Source organism: Passer domesticus, chromosome 5, assembly GCF_036417665.1.
Source record: "Passer domesticus isolate bPasDom1 chromosome 5, bPasDom1.hap1, whole genome shotgun sequence".
In the NCBI taxonomy this organism is placed as follows: Eukaryota; Metazoa; Chordata; class Aves; order Passeriformes; family Passeridae; genus Passer; species Passer domesticus.
The window spans coordinates 82284272-82309712 of record NC_087478.1 but is presented as its reverse complement, the minus strand read 5'-3'; the positions used below and the strand labels follow the sequence as shown (position 1 = coordinate 82309712).

At 44.6% G+C, this 25441-nt stretch overlaps 1 protein-coding gene across 10 annotated transcripts in view; it reads right to left on the bottom strand.

Annotated features, from left to right (window-relative positions):
• SOX5 (SRY-box transcription factor 5) overlaps positions 1-25441 on the bottom strand; it is a 276165-nt gene that overhangs the window by 5468 nt on the left and 245256 nt on the right. For all 10 annotated transcript variants that reach the window (XM_064421478.1, XM_064421482.1, XM_064421474.1 and 7 more), the window contains 4 exons: positions 24685-24830; positions 10463-10571; positions 9404-9577; positions 3077-3293 (listed from right to left, as the gene is read on the bottom strand). In XM_064421478.1, coding sequence (XP_064277548.1) covers positions 3077-3293; positions 9404-9577; positions 10463-10571; positions 24685-24830 — 646 coding nt within the window. The remainder of the gene's footprint in view (positions 1-3076; positions 3294-9403; positions 9578-10462; positions 10572-24684; positions 24831-25441) is intronic.

The following is a 25441-nucleotide window of genomic DNA, read 5'->3' as shown; positions in this document are numbered from 1 at the left end:
CAGGAGAGAGTGCAGGGTTGGGATGCTGCAGGGAGCCCCAGCGGGGAGGGCTCAGCAGCACAGGAGTCCCTGCTCCAGCACTGGGAACTCACCGAGCGATGCTCACAAACTAACCCCAATCAATTCCATGGGAAGGAAACCCCTCTAGCTGCGCCTGAGCTACACGGCTTCAGCTGGCCTGCTTGTGGGGGAAATGTCTTTGTTTCCATCAGCTTGGTGCCACCCAAAAATAAACATGCTTGCCAGCTGTGGTCCACCTTTAAACCTGCATATTTTGAAAAGCTTCCTTTTAAAAAATCCAACCTGCTATCAGGAGTGAACATGAGTCCCAGTTAGTAGACATACACTGCCAGTAGGAGAGAGGCAGCAAGGTCTAGGCAGACTGCACAGGAAGGGGAAGGTGCTGCAGGAAAATGCCTCTGGGTGAGGAGAAAGCAGAGACAATCCTTACTCCACATTCCTTCAAGGACCTGCCCATTACCAGGGAGAGGAACAGTGGGCTTTCTGGAGCCAAGGTGAGTTTACAGCAAGGATCACTAAAGGCCTCCCACTGGAAGGTGAGTTTCCACTGCCCTTGTGAAAAGCAGATTCTCTGAAGGAAGGTGGGTAAAATTGGGAAAAGGCAGACTTAAAATGGAAGCGGGCACGATTGAAAAATAAATAAAAAGCAAGGAAACAACATGAGCATTTGAGAAAATCTCCTACAGGATGCCTTTACACAGCGTCTAAGCCTCGGAATCCTGTCTGCAGTAATGAAAGAAGAATTATTCCAGGGCACAGAAATTCCCTTTGCATCAAGAACACTAGCTGTGTTATACCAGTGTTTGTTTCCCTGAGAAGCTTCAGAGTCCCGACAAGCCCAGAGGTTTAAAATTCATGCTCCTTTTGTTGCCTTCCTGCATGAAGTAATTCCATTGCAGTAATTCTGCTCAGTACATGCTGCACATTGTAATGTCATCAGCGGTGTGTCCATCTGCACTGAAAAGCCTTGCCACAGGAGACAGGGCAGAGTCTCTTGAGATGAACATTCTTAATTAAGAATGAAACCCTTCCCTGTTCCCCTGCCTGCCTGTGCCCTGGCTGCACAGTAAGCCTCACACAGTACAGTGATCCTGAAAGACTTTCCTCTGCCAAGCAGCTTTATATTTGCTCGGAATTGCTTGCTGCATTTTCAGATACTTCCTGCCTGCCATCCAAGCAAGGCCTCCCTCCACAGAGCCCTTATTTCCACGTTTCTGAAACAACCCAAGTTGTCTCAGCTGAAGATGCAGCTCTTAAAGTAGGGAGCAGATCTAATTTGCATTTTATTCTTAATTCAGTAGGAAGGCTTTTGTTTTCTGGAGTCAGCATCTCTGCAACAAGATTCAGCACACTTAAACTGGTTTTAATATTTAACAATAGGAACACTTTGCACTTAAATGGTGCTTTTCAGAGTGCTTTTCAAATATTGAATAATTTAAGAATAGTATTTTTCCACCTCTGTGGGATGTCCAGCCTAGAGGATCTTGCAGCAGTCCTCAGGTACTAATGTATTAGGGCTCTCAGCAGGCCATGCCTGACACGCTACCGCTGGAGATGAGGACACTGAAATAGGGAACACTAAAAAATACCCAGTCCTTCCCACTGGGAAGAACCTAGACCAGGAATGCAGTGTAGTGCTGTGACTGCTGACTGCAGCCACGGGCCACTCCGTCAGCTGCTGCCAGAGAGGTGTCACCCTGGGTCCTGCCCCAGTGCAAATTACCTCCAGAAATGTCTTGATTTCAATGTCAGCCCTGTTTGGAAAGCTGAATTTCTGTAGGCAGAATGTTACAAGGTTAATTTTTTTCCCTGTGATGAGGCATGCATGCTAACCAGATAAGCAGCGTTTTGGGGGCTCTGTTGCCACCTATTCTTTTTCCATAAGGCCCCCTCCTCTTTTTTAATCTCTTGATGCCGAATGTTGGCTGACTTCCCTGTGTTTGTTTCAGTGCTTACCACTGGGATCACTGGACCTGCCAGCACCACCGGGTTAAGCAGCTCAAATTTCTCTGCTGAGCGGCTTATTCTAACAATGCGCACTGTAGCTGTTTAAAACACAGTCTGCTGACACTTAACAGCCACTGGATAGATGTTCTCTCCTTTACTGCTACTTCCAGCCATCAACTAAAGAGATGGGCAACCCAGTTAATACCAAAAGGATTCCAAACTCAGATGAAACAGGACACAAATTCCATTATTTCAGAGGGTCGCTCTTGTTGCTGGTTTTGCTTTTTTTTAGGATCTCTGGGTAGCTTTTAATTTTGTCATGTGAATACAGAACTATTGTGGAATATTTGATTACTTCAGATTCTTTTTGATCTGCTGTAACTAACACCAAGGAATATCTGCAGAAGGAAAATATATGCTAGTCTTCTGGGCATATTTTATTCTAATCATATCAAACTGATCTGTTAGCTGTTTATCAGAACTAGTCTTAAAATTTCTGCTCAACAGAAAGCATTTAACTCGCTGGACTCTAAGACACTCCCTGGAAGGACAAATGAACAATGCAGACAAGATATGAATAGAGCCTGGCATCAATCAACTGAGCCATGTTCCTATTTCAGCTCAAGCTCAGTGTGCTCAGCAGTCCTTTTGCAGACCACTTGCCACAGATCCTACCGAATGCAGACTTCTTTTTTTGGCTTTTGGATCCAGAGGCACTACCATGGATTCCTTCAGGTGCTCTCTCTGAGGCCTTGTAACAGTTGTAAGGCTTTACTAGCAGACTTATTTCATTAGAAATAAGTTTCATTAGAAAGAAGTTTCATTAGAAAGAAGTTTCATTAGAAAATCTTAAAACTTTTTTTTTTCTCATGATCAGAGTGAAAATGAGACAGTTGGCTGAGGTGTTAAGATGAGTGCAAAACAGAGCCAACAAAAAGGTTCCTGAAACTGCCCAACCTCCTCCTGGATCACCTTGCTACGAAGTACAGCTCCCATTTTCTGTTAGCAACATCTAACATTCTCGCTAGTCAACTATGATTAAGAATTAAGAATTCCCCCTGACTGTTGCTAGTTTTGGGATGGAATGAGTGCATGGAAGGTGCGTTACCCGACGTTGAAGTACTGCCTCATCTCCTGGCGCCGGTTGCGCATGATGGCCTTGTACTCGCCGATGCGCAGCTTCTTGCCGTCCACGAGGCACGTGCGCTTCGGCCTGGGCTTGTACTTGTAGTCTGGGTACTTCTCCAGGTGCTGCTTGCTGAGCCGGGCCTGCTCCTCATAGTATGGCTGCTTCTCTAGGTTTGTCATAGCTTTCCAGCGAGATCCTGTCACCAAAAATTAAAAAAGAGAGAAAAAAAGAGATGAGAGGCTACTCATCCTCAAACGCCGCAAGGCAGGGAAACAAGTAGGTCACCCAGAAGAAGACACCTAAGGCCATTTGGCTTTGGGCTGGGAATCTGTCAGAGCTTCTAGACAGGGTTCTGGTCTTGCTTGTATTTGACTCATAAACCTCCTGGGAATGGCCAAGATGCAGAGAGAGGTGACACTGGAAATTCTGACTCAATATGTTACTGAAATTTATCTACCTTCCAAAGCCTTTCAGGTGGGCAGTAAAACCACGATCCTGACAACCTCTGACACTCTGTTCCAGGAAACAAGGCAGTGTGTTTTGGAGGGATGCACACACAGTCTGCTCTGCTGTAGCCACGTGCCTGTTCACAGCTCCTGCTTGTGGGAGGCTCCACTCCATGTGCTGCTGTCTGTGATCCACGGCTGGATCAAGGCATCAGATCTGGATATGCACAAGCCCACAGCCTAATCCTTCCTGACAAACCCTGGGTCTTCCTGGCTCCCAAGCTGGTGGTCAGGAGAGGAGCTGAATGTAAATGCTCTGCAGTCAGGTACAGGAGCCTGCAAAGACCCTAAAGCAATGCCTCTAAAAGCTATAAACAATCCCATATGTGTCAGGGGGGTTTTAACTCCAAGACCGAGTGCTGGGAAACACTGCCAGCCCCAACCTAAAGAATTTACTGCGTCATGAAGGGAAAAGCACTGGGCTACTGGCACTTTTCTCCCAGGAGCTGCACTATGGCTTCACTGCTGCCAGCCCTGTTTTCTGACTATGCCAACGTGGATATCTGAGATAGGGATATAGTAAAGACTTCAAAATTGTTTTTAACTGCCTGCTGAAAGTTATAAACTCATATTTCTTAAAGGATACAATATGGGAGCAGAAAGTAAAAGTTCTTGAATCAGTTGCCCCATTTTATTTTTCCATTAAATATAGAAGTGCTTCAGGGTAAGATACATTTCAAATAACAGGAATAGTTCAAGCTGTGAAACCTGTGGCCTAGAAAGAAAACTTTATTGGGAAATAGTTAAGTTTCCCACTGGAAAAATGTTTGAATAGTTTCTCAATTTAATGGGTTCATAATGCCATATGTCATACTTGACTTCCTCTTGTTCCTCATTTTTTATGGTCACCTCATGCTATTCCTCAGGCTGGTCTTATCCCACTTGCAGAAGAGGGAGCACAGTTATCCTTTCCCCAGGAAAGAAAACACTTTCATTCCCTCTAGAAAGGCCCCTTCTGATTATTGACACCATTTTCCCCATTACTCTTTGGATCTTTATTCCATTATGCAGTCTGGGCTTCCAGAGAGAAGAGCTGGTACCAGCTGACCTCACATCCAGAGATAAGCAATGTTCAAACAGCGATGTCTTTGTCCCAAGAAGGGGCAGTGGGCATGCCTTTCTCAGCAAACACTGCTTTGAAGTCAAACCCATCATTTTTCATCCTGTTTACAGCATACAGCACGCAGAGATCCCCCAGCTAGTCCCAGAGTGGGCAGGAGTTTAATGACACTGATTTTAGCTTAGGCCCAGCACCGTAACTGCCTGGCTAGATGGCTTTTAGGGCCTGGACTGAAACCCCTGCACGTGCCCTCTAATGCCACACAGAAGGAGTGTCTGTGCCTGGGGACTGCTGCCAGGCCTCTGGGATACACAGGGCAGCACCCCTGGGGCCAGAATCCTGCTCAGCAGCTTGGTCTCCTGCACAGAAATGATTCCCAGCTTTTCCTGGCAAAGAGAGTGGCTGGAAAAGTGACACTGGCATTCCTCCTGGACTTGGGGATGAATGACACAGTGACTGTCACAAGAATGCACACCAAGTGATGCTGCCTAAGAGGGAGACACAGGCTGGGCCTGGGCTGAACAACGTTGAGAATACACAGTAAAGCAGATGAGCTCTGGAAGATGCCCAGATGTGGGGGTGCTTTCAAATTCTGCATGTAGGCACTGACACACTGGTGTTTCAGCAAAGAAAACCCTAAGAGTTAGCCTAAATCCAGAGCTGTCTAATCACAGACCTGCTGAAGTCCCAACAGCCCAGGGAAACAGCCCAGCCCCTTCTCCAGGTGCTGCATGAGGTGTTTTGTGTGAAAAGTTGACAAGCTTGGTCTTTACACAAATCTTGACATTTGCTCTATATGCTGTGAAGGGATCTGCAGTGCAAGGACTCACACATATTTTGAGACAGACAGATGTACAGGAAGGTAGAAATTAAGTTCAGATCTCACAAAATTACCATGAAAATGCTCTGTTCCAGCACAGTTTCTCTTCTGCTGTGCCATTTCCCTTGCTGCAAACCTGCAGTCAGACCTGGGCAGGCAGATTCCTACCCTACCAGGTGACAAGAAGTAGTGGGTAAAGGCACGAGAACAGGGCAAGCCTCTGCAGGATCAGGGCCATAGAATGTGAAATTTTGATGCATAATATCTGTACATACAGGTACACATACAGTATTGATACATAAATGTCATTCATTGTATTTTTTCTTCCCGAGCCTGCACACTCAAATACAACAAAAATCCAGGTAGTTTCACCTCTCTTCCCAGCAAATTTTTAATAGCTGCCTTCTGCAGTGATGCTTCCTCTTACTACGACTTCATTGTTTTTACAAAATATAGTAAATATACTTTACTAGTATGTTTTGAAGTATCATACATAATTAAACAAACAATGCTGTCAAAATGAATTTTTTAAAAGGGCATATTTTCTGATGATCAACCATTGCTCTTTACATTTGATCATTTTCACTTATCTTCTTAGTAATTTACATAATCCTATCAATTATCTGAACCATCGTGATCTGAAATTTTGAAATTTTGAAGGGCATGTAACTCTGATCTTGGAATTTCCACCCACAGGGTAAGCTATGAATGAGTACCATCAATCAACATATTAGAACTTTTTAAAAATACCTTATATTTGGACAAAATATCCCTGTAATAGTTCCCAAATAAATAGCTTTATTTGTCATTGTTTTATGTGTCTGCAAACACACACACAGGCAGGCATGGGCAGCTATGCACAGTGCCAAACCCAAGCCCAAACAAGGTATGATTGTAGAAATGTGAGAAACCTTTATTTTTATGGGAAGATTTGCAGTGTTGAGTGAGCTCCCTGCTCACATCTGTGCTGGAAGCTTTGAGTGGGTCAAGCATGCAGGGCTTTCCTCCTTGACTATGTAACCAGAGCCCATGCCCCTCCCTGGATGCAGGCAAAACCACGGGCAGGATTCCAGCACAATTCCCCCTGATGTGGTGGCTGAAGTATTTAGGAAAAAAAAGAAAATTCAAAGACTTTGCAGCACCAAGATCAGCCCCTGCCCCTCGCTGAGCTGGGGCAGTCAGAGCTGTGCCCACACAGCTGTGTGTGACCAGGAGCACATCTGGAGAGGGCAAACCTTGGAGTCCAGGGCAGAAGAGAGATGCCCTCACCCATGCCCAGGCACTTGTGCTCCAGGCACACACGTGCAAGGTTCAGAGCTCTGCTCACTGATGATTTTAAGCCAACTTTCTCTGACAAGAATTTTCAGCTGTTTGCAATATTCTCTAACTTTCAGTGCATTAGACTGACATTTTTCAATCTGAGTACCTGAATCAGGCTGATTTTATGTTTAAAAAACATTCTCACATAGACAAACACTTGTATAATGTATAGGTATGTGTACACATTTGTATAAACACAAGTATACATTCCAAGAGAATTTCTGAAGCTAGTAATTAACTTCATTTTTTCCTAAAATCTTTTTTTCTCAGTGAAATTAATTAAAATATTTACCAAAATATCTAAACAATGCATTATTAAATTGACAGGGTCCAGCAGTCCCATTTTAGCACTTTTTTAACAATTTACTAAAAAAACCATTATCCACAAGTTTAAGTTGCAATGAACAGATGGATGACAAACGTATGCACAGATGAATTTAGTGACAAATCCGTGTATCTAATTTTTATGCTCAAAACATAATACCACAGTGTCAAACATAATCCCTAGAGAATTCTAGTGCTGGGAAGGGCACCTCCTCTCATTTTGCTATAAAAATGACCCTCAATTGGTGAGAACTCTATCTAAGTTACTCTGAGTGACAAGCTCTGTGACCTCAGTGTGTAGCAGTGCTGCTGGGAAAATGGGAAGGAAAAATTGTGGCTTTCTAATAAGGACACCTTAATACCTGGTTGAACTGTGAGCTTCTAATTGGTCACCCTGTGCCAGTTAACAGACAGCTCCCTGCTGACTTCAAAAGAGTGGCCTTTTGCAGCTGAGGGAAGAACTTTGTAATGTTTCTGTCAAGAAGGAAGATGCCAGGACATCCCTCTCTATTGCACACGTAGAATGAGAAAAAAAATCAAATGTGATGCTGTAAAGAAATAGAAACATCATCTTTCACTGTCTCAGACCTTGCTTTTCCCCATATCTGGCAGCAAAACAGAGAGTTTGGAGTCAGCTATACTGTCTGTCACCTCAACAGGATCTGTAATGAATTTGCACATTTTACTCCAACTACTGTATATCTAATCAGAAAAAGATGTCTCCATATCTCCCTGATCTAGCGCCAAATAGTAAAAGGTGATTCCTTATGTTAACAATTTCAGCAGAATGGCTTATTAAAACCAGATTTTAGGGTATTATAAAATGCTTAGAAGCCCTTTAAAATGTCAACCAGGATCCCCAGAGACTGCGTAAAATGTCAGCCCAGCTCAAGCGCCTGTTTTAAGCAGAATGAATTAGCAGCGTGCTGTCGGAGGTTGTTATCCAAAACAATCAGTTAAGAGGGAAAACATCAAGCTCTCTTTGTACTTTCTATATGAAAAGGGCCATTCAGAATGATCTTGTAGATTTCTGAAGCTGATTACTTCAAAACAGGTTTAACCAGGTCTACTCTCAATTTAGAAACAGACCAAAACTATTACTGCCCTGTCCTCCGGCTAATCACATCATACACCTCTGACCAGTATAATCACTTCTAACCAGTATAAGGCTCTATTGCCATCAACATAACCAATTTAGCCTTCTAATCCTGTTCCCATAACTAATCTAATCATCTCGTACCACCCTTTAAATCATGGGTTAATATCATCACATCTGCCATCCGTGGCAATACATTTTGCTTCTCCAACCAATTTATCTCGTTCCCACTTGCCCCCTGCTAAGTTTTCATAATACCACTCTAATCAAGGTAAGCCTCCAACCTCTGACCAGTCTAAACCTGGCATATTTACCAGCCCTGCTGCCATTAGAACTGCGCTGCATCTCTTGAGCAGCCTGCAAAACCAGTGAGATCTGCAGCACAGGTAAACACCTTCCCTGCTTAGCCACTGCTTTGAGGGATGCTTAGGTCCTGTAGCTGTTTTTATTGGTAAAAAATACAGTATCTCTAATTTGGTCACAGATATATATTTTTTCTGCTGAGAAGTAATTACTGGCCTCATTGAGCCTCACTAGTCACCTACTGCACCATCCAGCACAACACAGAGGAGAAACCTTGGACAGAACACAGTCCTGAGAATCTGATCAAACAGTGACAAGTTGGAAGAGTTTGGCATGAGATTCAGTAGATGATGCTCATTATAAATATTAATCAGGAGGTGAAGAGCAGACAATATGGAAATCAGGGTTTTTAAAAAGTTCTTTTCAATACATGGAAGAATGAAGAACCTCCAAGTGTAGGAGATCAGGTTCAAGAACCTGAATGTGCACAAGTCTGTGGGGCCTGCTGAGATGCATCTGCAGGACCAGAGAGAACTGACAGAAGAACTGGCCAAGCCACTGTTCATCCTGTTGGAGAAGCTTTGGCAGTCTGGTGAAGTTACTGCTCTCTGGAAAAGGAGAAACGTAACCCTCATGTCTAAAAAGGAAAACCTGGGAACTACAGGCTACTACATGTGCATGGCAAAACTGCCACTACCATCTCAATAATTACAAAGAATATTTCAGGCTGTGGTTAATACACACTGCTGGGCAGCACAGGGGAAACTCCTGTCACTACTTTTGGTGCAATGACTAAAGAACAAGAGAGAAAGAAGCAATTCTGCTCTGTCAAGCGCTCCGCTAAACTCGGTCAGAATCTTCTCCAGCTCTCTCTTACCTAGAATCTTGCTGATGTTGGAGTTGTGCATGTCAGGGAAGGCCTGCAGGATCTTCCTGCGCTCGTCCTTGGCCCACACCATGAAGGCGTTCATGGGGCGCTTGATGTGCGGCTCGTTGCTGCCGCGCCCTCGCGACTCCCGGTAAATCCGCGACTCCGAAACCCCCGCGCTTCCTGCAAGGCAACGGCAAAATGGTTCCAGCTCGTGGTGCAGCAGCAGCTGCCTCTGCCAGCAGTACCCAGGCCAGCTGCTGCACGCTCCAAGAGTCAGCATTCACAACAGGTTAATGGTTAGTGCATTGTGTATGGCCTGGTTCAGTTATTCTATTAATTCAGTATCACACAGTATAGGCCTGATAAGGAGTTTTGATTGCTTTTAAATACCAAGTATTACACAGCTTTTCAAAGCCATCTTTTACTGCTTAATTACATAAACCAAATATATATACTTATCAATGCAGAATTACTTTTTATTTCCATCCTTTCTTGCTTACAGAATGCTGGTCATATTATGTCACCTTTCTTCCACTTTCCCATGACAGATAGGGTGTGATAGATGACAACACTGGGCATTTCTTCTCAAGCAATTCTCTAACTAGCAAATGAATATTTCCATACTTGCCTGTTTTTTGCCTACATCTCCTTAACAATATATGCGATAGCGTATTGAAACAAAAAAACATTGTGCTTGCTGCATCAAACCAGTAAAGCCCCCACAGATGCAGAGCACACAGCACTTATGGAGGATCAGGTCTACACTTCATGGCTTCCCTGTGTGATCTCACTTACCCTACATATATTTGCCTCCTTTAGTCCCTTTTATTATCAAAAATACATTTTTGGTCCCATCTTGAGATCTTCAGTGGACAGAGGGAAGGTTAAAAATCATCTCCAGACTTAAAACATCCCACGACGAATCACTTCCTCCTGCCTTGTTTCATAGCCACTTATTGCTAACAGCTCATATTTCTCATGGGCTTCCAAAGCACTTGGATTCTCCCTCAGATCCCACTGACACACACACAAACCTGGAAATCAGGAAAAGCCATTTGTACTGACCGTCAGAATCTCCACTCATGTTGAAATCCATCATTGCGTGGCTGAACTTCCCATCTTCACTCTGTTTTACTGCCAGCTGCTGGGTCAGGGTCTCCAGTGTTGTTTTGTCCTATATGGGCAAGATGACAGGATTTGGATCAGGAAAATAATTAAATATTGTAACTCCAAAGTTTATATGTTATTTAGGAGATTTACAGGGAATCCAGATAACTATTCACATGAGTTTACTGAGCCATGTATTCAAGAATAAATAACTATGCTTCTTCTGGAAGAGACAGGGTTACAGACTCTGCCATAAAGTCCTTTTCAAAACTTGCTCATTAGCTGGTGATAAGCAAACTCTGTAGTGTTGAAAAGACTGGCTTGGTTAGGATGATAAAACTGGCCGCACATCTGAAGAATACTTCAGCTCTCTGTGTTCCTGGGACTGCAAAGCTGGCCTGAAGTTTAGGTGACACATGCTCTTTTGCAATGCATTTACTGTAGCACTCTATTTCTAGCCTGCAATCCAAGTGCAGAGACATGGATGGCTTTGCTCTGTTTCTTTTTTAAAAGGCAGTATTTTAGGAAGCAGCCCATAGGGAAAGAAAAAACACCCTACAGTTCAAACTTACTCAGGCCTTGGGAAAGGTTCAGCCTGAATTAAGCATGATCCCTGGGCAGCAGTTTGTGTTCTTGTCCAGACTGTTTTGTCCAACCCTACTAACACCCCGTCCATCACTCATCTGGTCAGAACTAACTGTGAACCCTGGATTGCAACAGGCTGCTGTGTGCTGCCAATTAATCTGTCAGGCTGCAGCAGTGTCTAAAGACTGCCAGAACAACAAGCTAGGGCAATTAATTCCAATGTCCTCTTCAAAACACCTCGCTTCCCCCTGAATTGCTTGACTTTACAAACACAAAGGTGTTCCATTTTCCAACTGTTTTTGTTTTCCCAATGACTTCTGCTCCTGAGCATTCTTTCTTCCTGACAATCATATGTTTAAAAATAAGTCTTTTAGGGAAGCAATACTAACATTTCAAAATCTCAGGCACTGTGCCTTTTGCAAAGCTAAGAAAATGAAATGATGTGGCATGATAATGAAGTGGTTCCAGTTGAAAAAATTCTTTTGAGCTTCTTCCTGAAAGGAAAGATTTCTGTTTCCTTGCTCTATTCTACTCCTGTTGGCTGTAAAAGATCAATAAACTAAGAAAAAAAAACTTTCAGTTTCCACATGGCAACTGTTTCATGTAGCCTAATAATGTCACTGGGATGTGTTACATAGGAAAACAGAAAAGAGAACAATGTGAATACAGAAATGCTTCCTGCAAAGTGATGTCCCTGCATCTGCAATTCAAAGAATGGTTCAGATTCATGTAAGTCACTGCATAAAGATTTTCTCAGGAAGAGTTAGAAACAAGGCTAATCTGTTCAACTTTGTATTTTCACAGAGTTTAGGGAACATGAAGTTAACTTTCCTATTCCTCACATTCATTTTCACCACGAATCCCTTTCACACTCCTGGGGCTTTGTCTACACCCTGACACTTCTCTGTGGAAAGCATGCAAGAGGAGTTCTCCTCTTGGTTTTTGCAGGAAAAGCTCATGCAGCAGGCTCAGCCTATCCCAAGCAAAAGGGTTTCCATAACACTACCAGGCACAGCAGATCCAGAACGCTTGGAGAAGCTTCCAATAAGCACCTGAACTATTCAGGCATTTAGCTTCGCCAAACTCTTTGATCCAGCCTTTTAAACTCAGCTCTCATTTCCAAAGCAGCCTGTCAGAAGGCAAAAAGTCAGGACTAAGTTTACTTTGTATTTCTTCCAAATTGATTGCAGATATTGCAATCAGGCTCAGGCTTGCCTGAGCCTCTGCACCAGCACATCTCCTAGGAGGAAAGGCTATGAGAGTTGGGGTTGCTCAGCCTGGAAAAGAGAAGGTTTTAGGGTGATCTAGTTGTGGCTTGCAGGACCTGAGGGGAGCTGAGGAGACAGATGGAGAGAGACAATTTACCAGGTTTAGATTAGATGTCAGGGACAAATTCTTTGCTCTGAGGGTGGTGAGGCTCTAGATCAGGCTGCCCAGAGTTAGCAGTTATGGACACCCCATTCCTGGAATTGCTCAAGGCCAGTCTGGATGGGGCTCTGAGCAACCTGGTCCAGTGGAAGGTGTCCCTGCCCATGGCAGGGGGTTTGGAGGTCAATGATCTTTAAGGTATCTTCCATTTCAAGCCATTAAAAAAACCCCAAACCCAACTGCCCCCCTCAAACCCCTGAACAAAACAGTATTAGGAGAGCAGAAAGAGATCAGAGCACCCTGGCAGGATGCAGAAGTCTGACCATAGGTCAGCAGCATTGTGATTTCCTGTCCTGTGCTCTTCCCATAAACACACAGCAGCTGATTTTCCCCAATCCTGACACAGAGCAACACTTTCACAATCACTAAATGTCTGAAAGGGGCCAAGCAGCAATCCCATGTGGATTTGCTGGAGAGCATTCAGGTGGTGAGTTACTGCTTTTCATTTGATGGAAGTACCTATTTACCTTTTTTACAGAGTCTTTCTGTTTATGCACAAGTATTTATGGAACCTCCAAAGAAACAAAGGAGAAGAATTTTTTCTTCTCTGACCCCACATTAACTGGCAACCTGCTGACATTGCTTCCCAGCCTCCCCTCACAGAATCACAGAATGGTTTGGGTGGGAAAGGACATCAAAGATCAAACAACTGCACCCCCCCAACCCACAACAGACAAGGACATCTACATCATAACTTCAGACAAGAAATCCACAACAATCTGAAGTTCATACAAAACCAGGATCTATGTGTCACCATTGTCATAACTCAAAACCAAATTACACGTTCCCAAAGCTGCCACCACTCTGCTGTGCTGGATTAGCTGCTCCAACAGCAGCAAGGTGAGGCCCCAGCCAGTGCCTCAGGTGGGTTTAAGCATCTTGGGCCCAGCAGACCATCCCTTTCTTTCAGGCAGGAAATGCTATTTACCCTATGAAAAATGCCAGGTGGCATCTACTGCAGCCTAGATCTAATATTGCTGGGAACAACAGGCAAGGTTGGTCCAAACCCAGGAAAGAGTTGTGAAGAATTGCTTGTGAGACAAGCAATTCTAAAATGAGACAGCATAAAGCAGCAAAAACAAACAGCAAGGAGCACTCCTGTCCTTCCAGAGAAGAAACATAGCCATCTCTTGCTAAACATGAAGGGACTCCAAATTTCTGAGTTTTCTATCAGACCTCAGAAGGCTGAAAGACATTTTTTAAGTATTTTATTTTTTATGATGGGCTTCCTAATCATAATTTCTATTTGCTTGTAGGAGGGGCTCTCTGAAGGGGGAGCAAGAGCTCTGTTGACTGGATCATTAAAAATTTTAATGGGTAAACCAGAGAAGATAATACTGTAGAGACCATTCAATCTCAAAATAGCCCAATTGTTCAAAGTGTAACCAGAGAGGTTTCATCAACAGCCACAATGTGATGAGAAGTTTCTAAAACTTTATTAATCAAAGAAATTAACCTGCCAGAGAAAACTAATTTGTACCACAACTCCTAGAAATGCTCTAATTATATTTAAAAGAACAAAAACACATACACACATGGAGTATGTCATGTAAAAAAAATTACAAGAAATGACTAAGCACCACAAGTCAGACTCAGTTTTGTGGTCAGCTGCAAAAGTTAGTTGGCTCTCTGTCATGGATAGCTGTCGTAGTTTAACAAAACACTGATCTAAAAATGACAAGAACTTGGTTGCAGTCTCTTTCATACAAGAAACATAAAACAAGAAGAGTCAAAACATATGTAGAACAGCCTGATGCTGCTTGCCAGAACTCCTCCCAGTACTCCATGGAAGTGAAGCAAGCCCTTGGAAGGTCTGAGAAACGCAAACATCCTGCTGGGTTTGCCTCCTGCCCTCCCTGCTGCTCCCAGCACTGCTCAGGGGGCACTGGGACCATCGCACCTGGCATCCCAGAGGGACTGCAGGCTCTTCCAGAGCCCTGGGCAGCCTGGCACGGCCTGATCCCTGCTGGGCATGGCCTGATCCCTGCTGGGCACAGCCTGGTCCTTCCTGGGCACTGCCTGGCTCCCAGCTCCCCTCTGGAGCCATCCTCCTGCCTGGCAACCCCTGTGCGCTCTGGCAGGAGCCATTTCCCACGGCACAGTCCAGGTTTGCACTTCCACTGGAGCAGGGCACGCTCCCCTGTGCTGCTCCCCTCACCCCAAACCTGCTCTCCCTGACAGGCACGCTTCTCCTCTCCGATGCCTGCAGAGAAACAGCCAATTCCAGACGAGTGTTCAGGACCATGGCTTCACCTTCCTGCTTTTCATATCCCAAGGGACTGAAGGGCTAGGCAAAAAAACCAAAAAAAGGTGGAGAGAGCCAAACACAGTTACCTAGGGACAGCAAGGAGAAACTTGCTGAACATCTCTTGCACCTAGGAATTCCACACACACAGACAGACACAGCCTGCTACCTTTGCTCAGTGTCCATAAATCAAAATGAAACAGATGGTTGCCTGCTACTGTCCTTTTGTGTGTCTCACTTCTTTCCTTCAACTACAGTTTGTCCAGCTATTTCCCATATCTCAATGCTAAAGGTGGTATGTTCAAATAGATTTCAGTTTTGAGGAGGTAGATTGATGAGCAGGACCTGTGACAGCATCTGATGTGGTTTGTGCTACTGAGGCACATCTCCTTGCCCTGTAAACACCAACCCCTCCAACACATACCCTGCTCAATATGCACCAGATCCTAAAGTTTTGGGCTATGATTACACAATAAAAGTCCACTTTATAACAGAAAACCACACTGAATTATTAGACAAGCTGGTGGCACCAGGTGTTATCCATTCAGCCCTGTGGTATTTTCCTCAGCTCTCCAAGAAGGTGAAGAGTCCTGTGCTCCATCTAACAGGAATGAAGACTTTGTAAAGGTAATTTTTCTGTACAACCCCTCTGCCTCTTGTGATAACAAACATCAGAATAGGCTAGAACTTTCACCCAGAGCCTCAGCAAGTGTGGAAAACATGAGGCAGGCAGGCATGAAGGATGGTGGAGAGCTGGGAGAACTCGGGGGAACAACTGGCAGCAGCGAGAGCTGTGCCTGGGGGTTTGCACATGATGGATTATTTGCATTCCAGACTCGGCTCCTGCACATCACTGCCATGGTACTCCAAACAGGTACTGTGCACACGGTCTGTGTCCCAGCCAAGCCTTGTGATGCCCAGATCCCGTTACTGGAAGAGAATTCCTGCTGTTTTCACAGGGATCTATGACTTGGATTTGGGTTTTTCTCTGTCATCTTGCCCAAGTGTTCTCCACTCATCACTGAACTACCCACAATATTTCACAAAGAAAGGCAGGATTATTAACTGCTTACCAGAAGGGAAACTGAGTCACACGTTATGGGATTTGCCAAAGGCTCCTTAGTAAGGCTGATAAACATTTCAGTAACTGAAATTAGCACTCCTGAATCTTCCAAAAAAATTACCATCTCAAGCTTGTAATTTCTTTATGAGTGTGGAATTGTGACTCTTGCTGATGGCACATGGTACCAAGGAAAGCAAAATAAAAATAAAGCAGTTATAGATCCACCACTGCAATGGACCTTGCTTAAGCAACGCCTGCAGGGCTGTAAAACTCATAAAAAGCACATGCATAAATGATAAAATAGAGTGAGACTTTCAAATGTTGACTCAGTAATTGTTAAACCCCTTCTGGCTGCACAATTTTATAGTCTTCTACTGTACTAATGAAAAAGCAAGAAACAACAAAGAAGGGGTTTAGCCTTCCAATTATATAAACTCTGTGGACCACCAAAGAAGATGAAAGATTATTTATAATGTCACAGCAAGTTATCATTTGGGAGATTTTTTGTTGTTGCATCAAAGTTGAGTATGAAGAAACAATGCATTTACCACCCCCTCAGCTCTTTCAATCTTGCTTATCCGAGATCTCTATTTTTCATGGAATAATCCACCCACAGATTCTAAAAGCACTAGAAACAAGAAAATAAAAGAACACTCTTTTATTTGTGGCTTTTCCTGATTTTATGGTACTTCTTTCAGAATTCTGACATGCAGTCTAAGCTGGGGCTACATCAGTCAGTAAAGGAACCATTCCTTTTGGTTTGCAGTACTAGGTAAAACCCATACTGCCTCAATGCTGCCTAGAAATCACTGCCCCTGCCTTGCAATCTACAGGGAGTGTCACACAGACTCAGCAGAGAGGTTCCTCATGAGGAGTGAGAGGGAAAAGGTCAGGATGACCATGAAGACCTGGACATTTAATTACTGTTCTCTCAGGAACAGTCCCCAATTCACAGAGAGAATTTGCTGAAACTTGAACACTCATTTTTCTTTGCTGTGTATTGTGGATACAGGGCTTCAGTTTCTAAAGGTCCTCAAGTCAGTATCTTTAAAAGCACTGAAGGCATGACAGAGTCCACTGAAATAAAAAGAGGAAAATCTGCAAGGGTCAGGCCCCTAAGGTGGGTGTTTTTTGTGTTTTGGTTTTTTCTTTTTTTTTTTTTTCCCTTTTTCTTTTATTAATTCTTTCTTTGAGAAAGAATGAAAGAATGACTTCATTCATAAAGTGTATTATTTGGCCTGAAAACAAATGGATGGGAAGCAGCAATTCTAGAGGACACTGAGGTCCTGCTTTTCCCTTGTTACGCTCTCTTGAGAGACAGACCAAGTCAGGGCTTTCACATGAAAATGCACATAGGACTGGCCCAGCCCATTTTGAAGAAGGAATAAAAAGGAAAAGAAAATGAAAGCAGCACGATGAGATGCTGCTCCATTCTCAGGAAAGTTGTTAGAGCATGGGCAGAGGCACTGACCTCAAGCAGATGCAGCTGTAATCTGCTGACTGCAAATAGGTTAAGAGTTCCATGACCCAGTTTCTCATCCAGACTGCTCCTTGGGCTGACATGGCCTGTAACTCTCTGTGAATTGTTCAGTCACTGCACCTTAATTTCCTCAGCTCCACAGGATGGAGACAGTGATGCTTTCCCACCACTGTGAGGAGTTCTGAGGTCTCTGGACGAAATGTGCCATGGAAATTTTAATCAGGGACTTCCCAGCGAGCCAGAAAGCTGGTACAGCTGATCTGCCTGGAAAGGAAACATCCACTGGGGGAGAGGGGTGGCACACTACAAATGAAACAAGAGGAAAATCACAACCCACACAGGATTTCCTGGGAAGGAGGGTCTGCATGCATGCAAAGAGAGAGCAAGAACACAGTCTCTGCTTTCCTGGCAATTGTTTAATCAACAATGGGTGACTCAACTGCACAGCAGCAATACAGCCATTACAGAATACCTTTATCCCATTTTTCCCTAGAAGGAATTCGAATTATGAAGGTATTCAAGGTATGAAGGCTGTTGTACCTTTGCTTACTCTTCTTCCAGCCCTGCTGAGCAGGTCAGGCTGACCCCTCAGGAGCCCAAATGGACACAACTCATAGAGGAATCAGCCCCAGCCTCTACTACACTGGAGAGAGGCACTGAACTGATGCTGAGTCCACAAATGAGCTGAAAGACTCATTTACTTGAGACATGTGATCACATAAAAATAATAAAACATCTCAGGAAGTAATAAGATCTCATGGCTGTGGGGCACAGCTTAGAACTTAAACCCAAGGACTCCAGAAGCTCCAAAGTCGTAACAAGAACTCCACATCACTTGTATGGTTTTGCTTTCAGGAGGAAGCTGATCCATCTTTATTGGGTTTCATAAAACTTCCACAAGAGCACAAACAGCTGCAGTCCTCCCTGAGCCACACTGGGCTGTGAATGTTCCCAATCTCTGCCCCTTGGAGTGAACAGAGCCTGAATTCCCATTTGGACTTCAGCACCTGCCTGGGCCTAGGGTTCTCCCCCTGCCTCTCTGCTGCTGCTCTCCTGAACCTCAGCTGGACTTTCACACTCTCACGTCTGTGGGCAGAACTCATCCCTCCCTCTGCAAGCTTTGTTTTTATTTGCTAACCCTGCCCATGCATCCCTGCCACCACAAGGCACTGAGGACACCCATAAATACCCACAGCTTGTCTCTGAAAAACAGAGCATTTAATAAATGATGGTCAGTCAGGAGGGGAAAAAAAACAGTGATTTAAAATGAAGAGCTAAAACCTTTGGGGGAATAAGAAAAGTCCTCCCTGCAGAATCTCTCCCTCTTATGCGTAGGCACTTGCTAACTGAGAGTTGTGGCACTGTGACAAAGGCAGCAAAACCAAAGGCAGGCTCCACTAAAGGAAAAGGGGGAGGGGAGTTCTTCCACTGGCCATCTGTGAAAACAAGGCATGTGGCCATTAAATGCAGAGGCTGTAAATATAAATATACACAAGTTCCACAAAGCAAATGGCAAAAAAGAGAAAAAAAAGAAAAAAAAAAGGGGCAGGAAGGGGGATCAGATAATAAGTGGATAAACTTTCAGCTGAAGTAAATCAAAATATTTGTTGCTTTGTGTTGGACAAAACCAATTTTGACCTTTGCAGCGTGCAAGCCTGAGCTATGTTTTTAAAATTAAATTTGTGCAAAGTTTCAGGAGAAATGGCAGTGGGTACAGCAGCCCTGTTGAACAGGACTCCCTGACCATGCATGATCTGTTGAGGCTGCTGACTGGAAGTCTGGAAGTCTGACACCTGGGTGATGGATGGGTGATGACATGATACCTGCTTGACTTGTGACACACTTTGAAAACTTTGTGCTGTGTGCTGATAGCACGGACAACGAGGACTGCAATCCCCACACAAGGATTTCTGCTGGCAAAGAACCCCAGTGAAACAAACCTAGACAGAGAGGAGGGTGATGTGCAGCTGTGAGGGTAGCACACTGACTGTGCTGTGCCAGGTCACTGTCTGCAGGACACAGCCTGGTCCCACACTGTGCACAGGGATCTCTGCCCACACCTCAGAAGAGAACAAGAACATCCCACTGACCAGCTCTGCTGAACTTTTACAGGCCAGGGAGGAACAGAGTGGGCTGCAGGGTGTATCCATCAGGCCTGCTGGACTTGCAGGGAGAAGTGTGCACGTGTGTACTATCTGTGCATGACACAGCCTCTGCTAGCCCTGAGAATGCTGAAGTAAAATTTTCCAGTAAAATACGACGGAGATTATTAACCTGGGCAGGTTTCAACTCCAGCAAAGTGATTTGGCTTATGATGTTAGCACTGTGCCTCTGGGGTAGTTTTCAGTGGGTTTCTCCTGCTTGCCCCAGGTCCCAGTTTCAATCATCACAACTTCCTCAGCCCAGCCTGACCCACGGCCTCTCAGTGTCTGCAGCAAGCCCAGGGCTCGTCTGCTGTGCCAACCCTCCTCTTTTCTTCTCCTGCCTGCCCTTCTCTCCTGCAATTTTCTCTTGACTTTCTGGTTCAAATCTAACCATTAGGGAAAGGAAAAAAAGTTATTGAAGCGAAATTCTCTACTGCAAGAAAAACTTAAAAGTCATGTGTTAAAACAGCTGCTCCATATGTGTTCAGTAAAGTGAGCTCCAGTGTTTTATTTCTCAAAGGCAGCAGGAGCTGCAGGTTTGAGATTCTTAATATTCCCCTTCTTCCCAAGGGGAGAGCAGGGCCAAAATCCATTTCAGCTCAGCAGATCACAGTGGTTTCCTAAGAGTTAACTCTGCTATCCCCATCCATCAGGCAGCCAGCGAGGCATCAGAGGGAATGATGGATGTAAAATTATTACAGGGCTGCCACCCGATATACTTCCTGCCATTTGTAACTAGCGCTGGAACTGACACACTTTTTTCATTATTAAACATCCACATTAAGTCAGCATTGGTCACTGTCATTCCACGTTTGGCACTTTCTTAAGGGGAAGAGGGAGAGCTGGGGAGGGAGTGGGAAGGATGGAGGAAGGAGGGGGAGACAAGACATCCTGAATCCCCTGCTCCATAAGCACCAGTAACAGGCTCCGGCTCGCAATGCTGCAATAAATATTGTTACAAACAGCTATTTAGTCACAAGCCAGCAGACAAGTACATGTCAGAGCCTTTGAAAAGGACACACTCCAAGCAGTGTAACATGGAGAACTTGCAGCACAGGTTCAGAGCCAGCCCCAGCAAGGGAAGGGATGTACTGGGATGTACTCAGCTGGAAGTGTGACCCCATCCCTACACACCAGAAAGGCTCCTGGGTGTCCTCACACAGCTGTCCAGCCACTGCCAGCACTCAGAAAGCAGTGACAAGGAGGCAGAGGTGCTGCCTGTGTGCCCTGCTCCTCCTCTGTCCCAGGGAACATCCCTGAGCCTGCAGCAGAGGGGATCTCTGCCTGGCAGTGTGCACATTTGGGCTGCTGCCCCTGCAGAGGGCACGGCAGGCTGGGGTGCACACACTCTGCTGGCTCTCTGTGCTTGTGGACACCTCCCTTGCTGTTCTGGGGCTGAACGGAGAGGCCAGAGCTCCCAGGCTGATGCTGCCTGTTGTGCTGTTTACCCCAGGTAACACTGTTTATGTATAGTGTGTGTCAAGCTATAATTAACTGTAGATGACAATTACAAATAAAGCTATGCACTTGGGTTTCCAAGAAACCACAAAAACACACTCTTCTCATTTATACAAGGAAATGTTTCCAAGAAAAGTAATGTAAAAATATGTTTTACTGCATTTGCAATTAAAATAAGTTTTAGTAAAATCCGTGCTCATAGTGATGCTCAAAGTTTTTACTGTAATCCTCTGAAAATCAAATCCGTCAAGATGGTCCAAGTTGGATGCCCAAAAAGTGACTCACCCAAATCATCTTAGCCATTTAAAAAAATCTTTTCTTATGTATGACTCCCTTTACACAGCTTGTCTCTACTTCCACAAAATTCCTGTCTGACTCCTGCCTCAGCTGGCATGTCTGGCTGTCCACAGGGATCAACCCATCTGGGAACACGAGCAAGAAAACAGGACACATCTGAAGAGCCCCAAGAGCTTCAACAGAGACTCCCAAAGATGATTTCCAGCCCCAGGCCTGCCCAGCAACCCCTGGCAGAGAAATCCCCAGCAAGAGTCTCCCACAAACGCTGGGGAGAGCCCCCAGAGCCCCCCTCCACAGGAAGGCTGCAGAAGCAATTCTTGCAACAGAGAGCTCAACAGGGAATCAATCACAGGCCTCCAAAAGTACACTGCCCACTGCAGCAAAGAAGGGAGGAAAATCTGGGATAGCCCCAACAAGTGTTTGTTGCCTATAAATACTAATGTGCATTTCTAAGTACTAATATGCCCAGGGATACATAGATATACATTAGGATAAAAGAGAATAATTACATCTTAATTTCACCCCCCGCCTCCAATTCTCTGGTCAGGAGGCAAAAGTGACAGACAAGATGTCACAAAAGTTCAGGGGCTGCCATTAAGTCCTGTGTTGGGACCTTGAGCTGCTGAAAAGGGAAACTCTGTGAAAAAACGACAGCACTGTTTCTTGCCAACCAAATTCCCAACTATCTCATTCTCTGTCTCTGAAAACAGAGAAAACCAGAATAAAGTTTAATTTAAAATGGCAGCACTCGCTTTCCTCTCAAACCTTGCTCCTAGTGAGAAAACCTTAATGTCCTGGAGCAAAAAGACACAAACTTTAGAGAAGTTGGATCGTTTGTCTGGATATGAACTTCACATATTAAAATAAATCACAGAATCAATTAGGCTGGAAAACATTTCTGAGATCATCGAGTTCCAATCAGTAAGCCCCAATAAAGTTCTGGCACTAATTGTATCAAAACCCCCAAAGCCTGCAGTTGCTTTAGAATAATTCTCTATTGAGCAAACCATTTTTAATTCCTGCTACCTTGTAAAAGAACTCCTGTCTGCCCTCCACGAGCCTACCAGGAGGTATGAATTAGAGAGGAAAATAAACTTCAACTGAGGTTGAGGGTGTGAAGTGAAAACAGAAGGAATAAGGAGAATCCCAAGAATAGGAAAGTAACAGAATAAAGTGAATGCAGATGGTTCCACTCCTGTTACTTAATCAAAAGGCTGTGCAGAGTCACTAGAGCCAGCATAAAGTCATGTGTTAGAACAACAGCTGATCTGTATTAAAGAAGATTAACTGGCAATGCCATGGTGGAGGGCCTGGGATTATTTTATGTGCTTCTACTGCCGAACAAGCCGTCAGCACAATTACTGCCCTCCGATGTGAATGACTGATCTGTAACCACAGCTAAACAGCATGCTGCTTAGGGGCCTGGGTGCTTCATGAAGATGAATTTCCATACCATCAAAGTGCTTTTAATGGGCTTCCTGATCCAACCACAAGGCCTGCTTTGCAAGTATATAGAACTCAGGATGAAGGCTTCCTGTCCAAAAGGATTTGGTCGGTTGTCACTTGACAATTCCCAGCCAGCACAAGGGAGGAGAGGGGGGAGATAGGTAGAGTTGTCTCTGCTTTGGTGGATTAAAAAAAAAAAAAAAAAAGGAAAAAGAAAAAAAAGGGTACAGATGCTTTCTGAATGCAACCAACTGCTGTATCCACAGCTGAATTCAATGCGCTTAACAAATAAGGGCAATTTAGCTATGCTTGCGAGGAATAGCTGGAGTCACTTTGCATTAGCATCTGCCTGAGTGTTAAAGTCATCTCTACATGGGGAGCACAGAAAAGGAATTTCTGCTCCGAGCATCCTTTCAAGAATGCTTAAATATTTGAATATAAATTCCTTTGTGCTTGTGATCACTTCTTCTTATATCTGACACTCTGCTTTTCCCTTTTCCCTTCTGGTGCTCTGCTCTGTGAAATGCCATAAACATGCTCTAGCCTTCTCTTTCTCTGTCCCCATGGCAGCACCCTGAGACAGAGGGTACTGCTCTCCTGAGACAGAGTGTATGTACTGCCAGATACCTACTACACTGACCTCTTTTCTCCTTCCCCTTCCTCTCCAGAAAGTGCAGGGAACTGGAGTCATTTCTACACCACTGACACCCGGGACAGGCCGATGAAAACAGTGCAGCGGTGAGAGGCTCACACGTACACTTAACATTCATTACACAGGCTGCTGGCTTCTCACAGCTTATTGATCAAACTCCATCTAAAACCAGGCAAAATGGAAAGCCATCCAAATCAGCAATCTGCTCATTCTGGACAATATTGTTTGACTCGCAAGCTTCCCAGGATGACTGGGTTTCAAGTTTCTGCTAAATAGCTGATCATCTTTATTCAATCCATTTATCTGCCTGTCTCAGTGAACTGCACAAGACCTTACAGTAGAAGTGGGTTCAGTTAAATGTAGCTGACACCAAATGTGACAACAGGAACCTTGTACTGCACAGCAATGGCTGTATCACCCCAGAAAATACAGCAGGAAGGAGAGAACAGGGAAAGTCTTGCTGAGCACACGATGCTGAGGCACACGCCAGAGCTGAGATGTGTATGCTGGGTGGCAGCACTGCAAGGACAGCTCACAATGAATGTGGCAGCGAGCACTGGCAGGTCTGTTTATCCTCCATAAGGCAAGGCAGGGCACACAGAGACATCAGGCACTTACTGGGGAAGGAAGCAAAGCACAGCCCCACGGACACGCACGGCAGTGAGAGCACACACATTTTACTAGAGAATATCCGCTTTGTTGGTATTTTGTATTTTTGTATCTTTGTTGGTATTTTGGTATAGCACAGCCTCACAGGCCAGTGCAAGAGCAGACAGTAGTGAGGCCCATACGTTCTGCTGCCTCCAAGTTTCACTGCAAATATTTGGTGCAGTTTGTGTTGTCAATTCTCTGCTTTTCAATTCTGTTCAGTCATCTAATGTGACATGACAGTGCTACATTGCAATGGTCACAAAATATCATATATGACGACCTCACAAGGCTAAATACCCAGAAGCTGAGCCTGAGTATCAGCAAAGCTTATGTTCCTAAAGAAGCTTGAATATTTCCAAATCCAGCTCATCTCACAAACACATGTAAGCATTTCCATAAAGCAAGATTTCCACTTAGACCCAGAGATTTCCAAGATCACCTTCCCTTAATATGTGTTGACAGGCTGGAATAGAGAATTAGTGGTCTCCAAAGTTCTCGTGAGGGCTTTAACTATCTCTGCCTCCTCCCCACTCTCCCCCAGGGGTCTCCAGGTCTCTCTGTCATGTCATCTTTTGGCTTTTCACTTTTTTTGAACTGTTCTCTTTTCAAAAACAGGGAAGGAAAAATAGAATAAGAAGACGGAGGACAAGAAGGGAGGAAGAATCTGTGTATCTGTGGGGAGAGGCAAAAGATCACTCTGACCCTTTGCAGAAGGCATCTGGGAAACTCACTTTTTCTGTCCTGCAGTTATTGAGACCCAGGCTGTTGACCACGGCCACCTTCCCATCCAGCACCTGCTGCTCCCTCCGTAGCTGCTCCTTCATCTGCCGGGCCTCCTGGATGGCCTTGGTGACAGCATCGTGGTCATTTAAATAACCTGGGACAGGACAGAAGAAAGGACGTCTTAAAAACCAAAAAGTTACAGGAAAACACTTCAGCTTCCCTCAGTGGAATGCAGTTTATCATTATTAATGAGAAAGAGCTAAAAGGCAATGCCCACAAACCTGCCTGTGCTCTGTAATTCGGCTGTTGTTGTGATAGAGCCACCTGGACACAAAGCCTGAGAAACCTCGGTGCCAAAATCCTCACTGCTGCTATTTGATCCCATTAGTTTTAATATTTCCCTGACACTGCAGAGGTTGGCCCTGTGGTTTGTATGCAGCAGGATAGAACTGGGTACGAATTAGGGGAAGCTTTGATCACACCAGCAATCCCAAACTCTTAAAAACAGAGCGTTTCATTCTTCCCCTTCTCCAAACTTGTGACTGCATTAAAATAAACCACAGGTGGCGGTGGTTTGCTATACATATGAAATGCATAATGGCTGAGAAGAAAAACCTCATCCACTGAATACTCCCCACCACCACCTGTCATTCATAAATGTACAAGAAACCACAGCTACACGGACCTACATTCCCACTCCTATTCATGCTGCTAATAGTAGGTCAAATGTCCACTGTTTTGCTGCAAATTCACAGCCTAGGGCTT